The sequence below is a fragment of the Drosophila bipectinata genome, chromosome 3R (assembly GCF_030179905.1).
Source record: "Drosophila bipectinata strain 14024-0381.07 chromosome 3R, DbipHiC1v2, whole genome shotgun sequence".
NCBI classification, from domain to species: domain Eukaryota; kingdom Metazoa; phylum Arthropoda; class Insecta; order Diptera; family Drosophilidae; genus Drosophila; species Drosophila bipectinata.
Genome location: NC_091739.1, coordinates 6,391,262 through 6,400,895, shown reverse-complemented (window position 1 = coordinate 6,400,895; position 9,634 = coordinate 6,391,262). Strand labels below are relative to the sequence as shown.

General features: G+C 47.0%; 1 protein-coding gene across 2 annotated transcripts; it reads left to right on the top strand.

The window, feature by feature from the left end:
• Positions 1-1,113: 1,113 nt before the first annotated feature.
• Positions 1,114-9,634, top strand: Hmx (H6 family homeobox). Of its 2 annotated transcripts, none has more exons than XM_017249783.3 (3): positions 1,114-1,928; positions 6,295-6,404; positions 7,768-9,634. In XM_017249783.3, exons 1-3 carry the CDS (start codon positions 1,114-1,116, stop codon positions 8,607-8,609), a joined length of 1,767 nt encoding a protein of 588 aa, XP_017105272.2. In that variant the 3' UTR covers positions 8,610-9,634. The 2 variants fall into 2 exon arrangements, with proteins under 2 accessions (XP_017105272.2, XP_070137834.1); XM_070281733.1 differs by lacking the exon at positions 7,768-9,634 and adding an exon at positions 6,483-6,556.

The window sequence follows — 9,634 nt, the reverse complement described above, 5'->3', positions numbered from 1 at the left end:
TTTAAAAATATTTTGTAATATTTTTCCCAAGATACTTGCTAACCTTTCAATTCCCGTTTTAATCTTACCCCTATTTTCTCAAACCATTTTCCATCAAGTTCAGGTGCTCCCACATTTGACCACAAAGTTGCAATCAATTTGTACATATTCGCCAACACTTCTGGTCGAAAAGTTTGCATCTGCTCGGCTGGCTCGCTGGCTGGGTGGGTGGCTGGAAAATTTCAATGGCCCACAGAGCAACACTTGACCCCCGTTAGGTGGCAATTGATTGATTTTATATTGGCATTTCAATAGACACAAGCCGAGCGAGTCGGTTCGCCCCGAATCGGGTGCGCCCCCACTTTAGTCGTGTTCCAAATGCCAAGTGTTTCCCGTTCTTTGGTGGAAAACCGCCCCAGCCCATACCCCACGAACCAAATCTCGCAACTGAAAAGTGTCTGTCGATGCGGTTTCAGTGCAATTGTCGAAATAAACGAAAAGAAATTACCAACTGCAAATAGAATGGAATAGAGCGAGCCCCGCTCCAAAGAAGGAGAGCAATAGCCTGGGAGAAAGGGATGGAAAGCTGCCGCAGAGAGCGAAAGAGAGTGGGACACACCCTCCCAGGAGGGGTAGGAAAACAGGTAAGCTCGAGGGTGTGTGTGTGTGTGTGAGGAAAACCATTTAGCGCAAAGACCAAAAGAATTTGCAGAGCTGCCAGCCAACCACCTCAGTCTGAGTTTCAGTTTCACGCTCTCCGGACACGAGACCGGGGGTTAAAAATCCAGAGACTGAAACAATAAAAATACTAAACGATCGCTTTCCCACACAAACACAGACATCAGACACACACCCCGACACACAGACACATACGCATTCACAGGACTCAGAACTCAGGACTCGGGCGAGGACTTGTGCGTCTGTTAACAGCCGCATTTGAATTTAAATGCGAAACGTTGATCAAACGGTGCAGACGTGTTTTTCCAACCGGTATCGCTCTGCGTTTTCCCCAACGACTTTTCGTGTCAGGATTTGAACTATCAGTTAAGTGTCAAGCTTGAGGAAAATATAAAAGTGAAAATCAAGGACAACAGAAAATATAACTGCCTACAAACAAGAATACAAAAAAGTGCCATGTCTTCCTCCGAGGCCGAAGTTGATATCAGTGTGGTTTCCAGTCCGGAGCCGAGTCCTTTGGGCGCCGCCGCCCGCGAGAGTCCCCTGCTGGCCCGCTCGCCGGCCCGCTCCGCCGACGGCAGTTCGCCGCCTGCCACGCCTACTCCGACACACCGCTCCACTACGCCAAATACCGCCGCCGGGACACCCACAACGTCCGGCGGGGGTCATCACTTCCATCACAGTCCGAATAGCGGGGCTGTGCCACCGGCGGTGTTGCACCACCACCTGCAGCACCACCTGAGCTCGCTGGGCGGTCATCCAGTGGCCTTGCATCACGCTCTGCATAGCTTCGGCCACTTGCATCCTGGTCATCCGGCTGCCACGCATCCCGCACTGCTGCAGCAGCAGCAACATCTGCAGCAGCAACACGTGCAGCACCACCAGCAGCATGGCGAGCGGTTAAGTCCACCTCCAAAAAGTCCCGAGCGGAACGGCGTCGATGAGTTGCAGCAGAACAACAACAACACCAAGGCCCTGAATCACAACAACACCTGTGCTGCGGCAGCGGCGGCAGCCACAGCAGCGGCGGTGGCCGCGGCCAACCTGAGCGCCAACAGCAACGACAGTAACGGGAGCAGCGGCGCCGGGAGCGGCGGCGGCGGTAGCAAGGCTACCACAGGATCCAACGGCTTTACCAGCTTCTCCATCTCCAGCATCCTGAGCCGCAGCGAGCCGGCCAAGAAAAACGGCACCGCCGGCCTGATAACACCCATCCCGCAGTTACCGCACCCAGGTCCTGGCGGGCCGCAGGATGCAGCGATGCTGTCCAGGTAAGATAAAGCCTTTGAATTCTATTGCTAACCTGGGCAAAGAGATTGCATTAGTTTGAAACCTGAATATTTGTGGACGACCCGGCTTAGGCGTTTCTTGGGCATGCTGAAACCAAAAAGTCAAGCCTCCCTCAATGATCCCAAACAGAGGCTACAGTTGCACTTGTTCGTCTTGGGTTGGGCCAATTTTATATAATCGCTCTACTGGAAAACAACAAAACAAAGGAAGGTGACACAAATCTCTTCGCAAGAAACATTCACTAAATGGGAAAAAATAAAGAAAAAGGACAATAGCCGAGTGATGCTCGATAAGACACAAAATTTTAGGCTGACGCTATTCGAGACATTAAGTGGGCAGAAATGCAAATGGGTAAAGTACCAAGCCATTGGGCTTCAATAGTTCTGATGATCCCAGACAGATAAACATGGAGTTCAGTACAGTTTCTGGTTGCAGTGCCCATTAGCTGACCTCGAAGTTATGCAGAATTATGTTCAACTGACCCTGGTCATAATTTACTTGCCGGCAATTTGGCCGGCCTATCGAATTACATAACATTTGCCAGTTGAAATTCAATGCAGCAGTGACCGGCAAAATTTTGTGAATGAAAGTATCTGACGGATTGACAGACTGACAATGCTCCAGTATCGTAGTCAGTATGCAAAACGTAGCTGCTCAATGAATGGGCCCTCAGAGACCCTCAACTGGCCCAACAGCTGTACGTTAGGACTGAGGCTTTACAATATAATCCATACTTATGTACTTATTTTTGAAGCATTTTTTTTTCTCAGTGCGGTGTATTTTGTTGCACTGAATTTTTTTATTCCTTGGTATGTTAACCCCACTTAGCCGGCTTTCAAAATGTTGCATACCAAATGAGAGATCGAATTTCCAGGCAGCTCGATTAACGTATGTGTTGAATTAAAAAAAGAAGAACGAGAGAATTTATATGAATGCTCTGCCTTTTTTTTTGATAAAAGGGGCCTCCCCCATGCCTGAGTCCTTCGTTTTTTTAATAATGATCATTTTAATTTCATTTACGCGTGCCCGAGCCGCCGATCGAGGCGATAAGGGAAGTTAGTCAGTCGGGCAGTCAGTCAGTCAGGTTTTATCGAGGGTCCCTGGCCACTCGTCCTGTCCCGTGCTCGAGCTCGGTTACCCCAATTAAAGGACTCGCCCTCGATCTGGACACTGGAAGTGTCGCCTCCTGCCGCTTGCCCAGCTGACGTGTGGCTGCCTTTCTGACTGGTTTATCACACGATCATCATCGCTGGATGATTAATGCCAAGGGGTAAAAGTATCGCTATTGCTATAGTAAATATTGCTGAGTGATCGTTTAATATTTCGGGTAGACTTTCACCTCAAAACGCAACGTATTTTGACAGTTCGCTTGCGTTTTTAATTAGTCGCTGGCTACTGAAACGCTTTCGTCTCTGCAATTGCTTTTACTTTAATTACGATTCGGCTTTCGGTGGAGTGGGAATGTGGCCGAGCAGGAAAATACCATTCAAGAGGTGTAATTCGATATGCTTGTGAGTGGACTGGAAACAATGGGCGACCAGCGGAAAGGGTGCCCCTTTTGCAGAGTCCTGGCATTGTTCTTTTCCGTAAGGATGACGCAAAAAGCAGACGATGACATTATAATTACACACACACGTACAGACGTATATTCCCATCGAGCAGTAATTACAATCCAATTGCAATCACAATTGCACAAGGACCAATCCTAACCAATCCCTTTTATCTGTCTATTTGTATCTGTATCTCATTGTGATTCCGGCCCAAAGGGGATTAGCGTTTAGTGGTGAAATGCTTTTGATTCGTTATCGAGATCGAGGTGCGGCGGGACTTTCTATGGCTGTTTGCTAATCAAAACATATTTCGCATCCGATCTAGATCCGAGGTTTGACTTTCCTCTGTTCTGCGGTCGCGTGCCGTTTGGCGGGGCTTCCCATGGCGTTGGCGGAAAAAATCTTATTCGTCGAAAAAAAAATATTATTAAAAACTAATATTTTCCTCTTCACAAATGTCACCATTTATGATTACTCTTTGTTAGACGGGCGAGACTGTGGGATACATATGTATGAAGGTCCTAAGCCGCTCCCCAGGCGCAGGAATATTGGCCATAATCCCGCCTAATGACAAAAGCAGAGTTCGCTGCCCATTGAAGTGTTCAATATTTTGCCTAGTCTGCGGTCGCAGCTAATACCTCATCCAAATGTCAACAATGTATTGTGCCAGTGAGTGGAAAGAGCTGGAGGGAAGGTCCCGCACGAAATCCGTCAATTAGCGTGTGTAAATCTTTTATGCATGAACGATTCCTAAGCGGTTTTTAGGGGCTCCCATTTAAATTTATTTATTTAAATCAATCTCGCTAATGCGCCAATTGTCGAGTGAGCAAATGTGCGGGTAATGCCATTTGAATTGGTTAATTCCAGCCATTGCTACAATTTGCTTAACTTAACCCCACTAATTCAGAAACATTTCTTTGAACTCGTCTTGAATCTCAGTACAATGAAACGAGATACATCAAAGGAAAGTCCTGACAAAGCCAAGAAGCTCTGAAAATGGTGAGAGCAGGCCGAAACCAATGTTGAACGCCATGTTTAACAACTCAATTGCATAGCACACTTTTATCCTTCGAACAAAAAGGGATCCGATCCCAAGACGAGAAATTATGACGGGGGGAGGGCTAGAAAAAGGAGCCCAAAGCAAGAACCGCAAACAATTCATTAAAAGCTAAATAACGGCATCTGCATCCCCCATTTGGCCCTAACTTCTGACAGTTCTACGAGGGTTCAAATGGGGCGCTCCCACTTCTAAAAACATGGCCGTCCACTTCCGCCGCAGAATGACACCAATGGAAGGAAATGGAATACCGCCCAGCCGACCGCGATAGCCGCTGGCAAATTTATTCTGTATTTATTACATTACCCAAGTCAAGTTGTTGATTCGCGTAATTAGTGGAGCAAATAGCTACAAGCTTTTGTTTTGATTTTTCATGTTGACGAGCCTCGAGAAATTAGCTCATTAATTGAGGTAATTTCTTGTGTTTTTTTTTCTGACGGTACTGTCAAAAAAGAGGAAATGTAAAGTATGTTCTTATTTTTATAATGATAAATCCCTGTTATCCTTGGGAGGATTTATTCTCTCCGCCAGCGAAACATGATAGGAGCTATTTTTATTTTTTTGCGGCTGTTTGGGTGCTGTACTCTGGCTTCTGACCGCCTTCAGGCAAAGCCAAAGCGGCTTTCTCTCAATTGGCGCTGTAAACATGAAGCCCATTAGAAGTGATTTGAGCTGGCAACTTGGGGAAGCCCCTGAAGGGACCTCCGCTCTCCGGCTCATAATTCGCTGGGGCAGTCCGGGTTGAAAGTAAACTTAATTGAAAATCATTACTTTCCGGGGGGCAGAGTGACAGAGCGCCTCCCTCCCATCTGGCTATTGATTTCCACACCTGATGCACCCTTGGCCGCAGCCGCTGCGAAAGAGGTCAACTAAATGTTAATGTCAGACACACACCATTGTCTGCCATTGTGCAGGCGTGTTGTAGGTTTTGTTGCACTTGTGTACCCTCGAAAAGAAATCACAGTCTGTGCTCGGGTCACTTGCCCAAACGGTCAAAGTTTGCTCGGAAAAAGGGGGCTTAGTCCAACAGCCCGTTAACAGCAGAATGCGAAAGCCGAATCGAGGGTAGATTCGTATATAGTACATTTTAGAACGGTGAGAATGTGCATTTCGCAGGGCTTATGCTGAACACCAAAGTTCAGTGGGTGCGTGGGAAGCTTAAAAAGCAGCAAGTAAGCCAAATAAACGAAATAAACCAATGAATCAATCACAATCCACAGAGACAACGGCAACTTTGCCCAATTACCTTCGGCTGGTTTGACATGTTAACTTTGATTTAGCTGGAAAGCAAAAAGCAGCCAACCATCCCCTCTGCGAATCTAGAGCACATTATAACGAAAAGTGTTTCGTCTTACCAGCATAAATAAATAAATAAAATGTATTTATAAAGATGCTTTTAAGCCAGCAAGTTAACAAGGTTACACATAGGGGAGGGTTGAGGAGCCCAAATTCTCAACAGCTGTTGTCGGTCATGGGGTTGTTAAGGGTCGCCATCACAGCCTGCCTCCTTGCTTTTCCACCTCATCCCGTTGGCGAACTTTGATGCTTCAACTTTCTTAGCTCGAAACAACTTTTGGCCGACGGCGCATCGGTAAATGCCTAATGGCGTCTTAAGTTCTAAATGGCCCGCACACAGCCGGCAGCTTCCTTCAGTTCGAAGCCCTCATTTTGGGCAATTGTTACAATGCATAATTAATGGCGATATTAACCAATATTTTCTCCCTTATTATCTACTTGCAGGCTCGGCTTCATTTCGCAGTGGGGCGCATTGGCGGGTCGCTACGCAGCCCTGTGTCCGCCCGGATGGCCCTGGGCCCCCCAGCGGTTGCCCTTTCACAGTCCCACCCACGGTAAGTTGATTTAAAAAAGAAAAAGAAAAACAGCCAACGGAGTTACGTACTTTTCCGTCACTCAAATTAACCCATCAGAATCCAATCGAACTGGACTGAACTGAAATGAACTGTACCGGAGCACATGCCAAAGGGGCTTAGCATTCGTTTTATCCGTATTTGACTTACGGCAGGAATGTGATGTGTCAGGCATTCTTGAAGGTGTACAGAGCGAAAAGACGACACAATTTTCAAGCTATTTGAAGGTTTTTTTCAAAAAGATATTAACATCCAAACTCTTATTTTTATAGTTTATTCATAAAGCTTCCTTAAGAGGAGTCAACCTATATGTGTGGAAAATACCTATATTAAAATATATCCCCCGATTTTCTGACAGTGACTGTCTATGAATTTGCAGTCGTTTCAAAGTTTAAGTGTTTAGTCAACGTCGGCGGCTAATACCTCAAAGAATTTCGCCCCCAGAAGCAGACTTAGCAAACGTCTTAGGTAACTAGAGCTCACACATTCTCACAAATAAATAAATAGCCGTGGAAGCCAAGTGAGACGACTGCATTAATCGCCAGTGCAATTAATTGCAATTTGTAATCGAGTATCGAGTTTCGCGCAAAGGGCTGTCCGTAGAGTAGAGTTGAGTGCAACTGCAAATGCAATTACAGCACTAGTAGTGCTGTTTAAGCCCGTTTAATTGGCCCCTTTGGCATTAATAGTCATTGCAATTGAATTTGCTCATGTAAATGGCACCTAAGTTTTTCACCTCTACGGCCATGGTAACTCCAATGCGAAACTCTTTGGTCAGAACCAAAGACCTTACCTATTTTGCTGCCCACAAGACTACCCAGGCAGGGCTTTACTAAAAGCTAAACATTTTTTTTTTAGCTGGTCAAAATCCATTCAAGGCAAATTACGGCAATTTAAACTTTTCAAATGAGATCAAAACTAAAAGCTTCGATAAAAAGAAAATCGGCCAACTGACTGACAGCCATTTTAAATGGTAATTTAACGCGCAGACAGGCACAGACACATACGCTCAAAGGGATATACGTTCGTATATATCTTACTATACTATATAGACGCTCTCGGCGTCTGCGCGATGGAAATCGGTGGCAGCAATCACAAATGACACAAATGGTAGACAAAAAGATGGGGCGACAAGTGTGAGGTTAAGTGTTGCAGCTTAAATCTCTGCAGGAGTCCAGAGACACACAGACACAGCGACGAGGGTACATCTTGGAGCAGCAACCCTTAGACAACCACCCCCAAGACAGACCGACTGACTGCTCCCACCCACAAACCACCCAGCGACTAATACAATTTAAGCTCTCTCTCTAATGCTTTCTCTCTCGGTTTTCTCTCCGATTTGCAGACAGCTCCTCCACGAACACCACAGAGAATCCACCATCGCCTACTTCCATGAGTCCCAACAACAGCAACAATAACAACAACAGCAGCACTGCCAGCGTGAATGGAAGCAGCGGCAACAACAGCTCGAGTCAGGCCAGCAAGTCGCCATCGCACCACCCACACCACCCCCTCTACCATCCTCTTGTCCAGCAGCAGCAGAGTCAGCAGCATCCACAGCAACAGCATCCACAGCAGCAGCAGCAGCAACAACAGCAGCATCCACACCAACCCACCACGCCCACCAGCACCAGCAGCCTCCCGTCCCATCCTCACTTGGCGGGCTCTCACGGCGGATACTTGCTGCCCGGCAGCTCGAACGAGTCGGACGAGGAGGGAGAGGAGATCATCGAGGAGGATGACGGCACCGATGGTCCCTCGGACAGCTCCTCGCCCCACGGCGACGGCAGTGGCTCCAAGCGGAAGAAGAAAACCCGCACCGTCTTCTCGCGGGCTCAAGTCTTCCAGCTGGAGTCGACCTTCGACCTGAAGCGCTATCTCAGCTCTTCGGAGCGAGCGGGTCTGGCCGCCTCGTTGCGTTTGACCGAAACGCAGGTGAAGATTTGGTTCCAGAATAGGCGGAATAAGTGGAAACGCCAATTGGCCGCCGAATTGGAGGCTGCCAACATGGCCAATATGGCACATGCAGCGCAGAGATTGGTGAGGGTGCCCGTTCTGTATCACGACGGAACCACAGCCGGATTCGTGCCACCGCCACCGCCGCACCACCACCCGATGCAGTATTATGCGGCAGCTGCCGCACGCAACACCAGCCCCCCGCGACCGCCGCTCTCGTCGTTGGTATAGGGCGTGGGGTGCCTGGCGGCGCCCATGTCGCTGCTGAAGCCACCCACACCTCTACCTCCGGCCCCGCCCCAGACCTTGCCGCCCACGCATTCACGGGTGTTGGACATGGCAGAGATGGACTCCGATTCGGAGCAGGAGCGAATGGGCTTGGATGAGGAGGATGCCGCCATCGATGTGGAGGCGGATGAGGAGCAGGAATCGGGTTCACCCTTAAACCGATCGTCTTCACCACCATTTGGGAAGAGCCTCTGCCTGGAACGCAACGAGAGCTCTGGACGGGAGCCGATGGAGATCACTGCTCCTCCAGCCACTGGTGTCCTCGATAAATCCATAAACCAAAAGGTCTACTGAGCTAAAAATGATTATGAAAATCCAAATACTGGGAGTGCTACGAAGGCCTAATATTTCAAAAAAGAAAACATTAATAAAATCGTAACACATCCTTGGATAAAAGTTATATGAAAGTTTGGAACTTTGCAACTTGTTTCGCTCAGTGCAGGGCCGCGTCAATGGGTTTCAAGTTTTTTTAAAGTTTGTTCCTAAGTCCCCTGTACATACTGGCCACTCAATATCCCTGTAAAATGTAAATGTCTCTTGCTCAATAAGTATAGGCTTTAAAATTATGTATATACATAAACCACACCAAGTGGATAGTGTGGGGCTTGAATTTTCTGAAGGTTTTTGTGTTTGGCTTTTGATTCTTTAAATTGCTGGTCAAGTGTAAGTTAGGTTCGATATGCTAAGCCGAGATTCCTTTGGGCCCATGAAGTCCTATCAGGAAAATGAATGTTAGTCTAGACTCCAGAGCTATTTGTAAGATGTGGCGTGTGTCAAGCAATTACCAAATAATTAGTTAAATTATTTATATTTTTAATTGAATGTTAACGTAATCCAAGCTTCTGCTGAACCAAAAAACAGAACTCTTCAAACACACTGACACATCACAGAATTGAAATGCTTATAAATATACAAATAAAAAATTATACATATAAAGATATTAATAAATTATATAAACATATACAAAA

Excerpts from the sequence above, each read along its gene's own strand:
- Hmx (XM_017249783.3), top strand. The coding sequence starts at position 1,114 with ATGTCTTCCTCCGAGGCCGAAGTTGATATCAGTGTGGTTTCCAGTCCG. Across the intron at positions 1,929-6,294 it reads GATGCAGCGATGCTGTCCAG|GCTCGGCTTCATTTCGCAGT; the intron begins GTAAGATAAAGC and ends ATCTACTTGCAG. Across the intron at positions 6,405-7,767 it reads CTTTCACAGTCCCACCCACG|ACAGCTCCTCCACGAACACC; the intron begins GTAAGTTGATTT and ends TCCGATTTGCAG.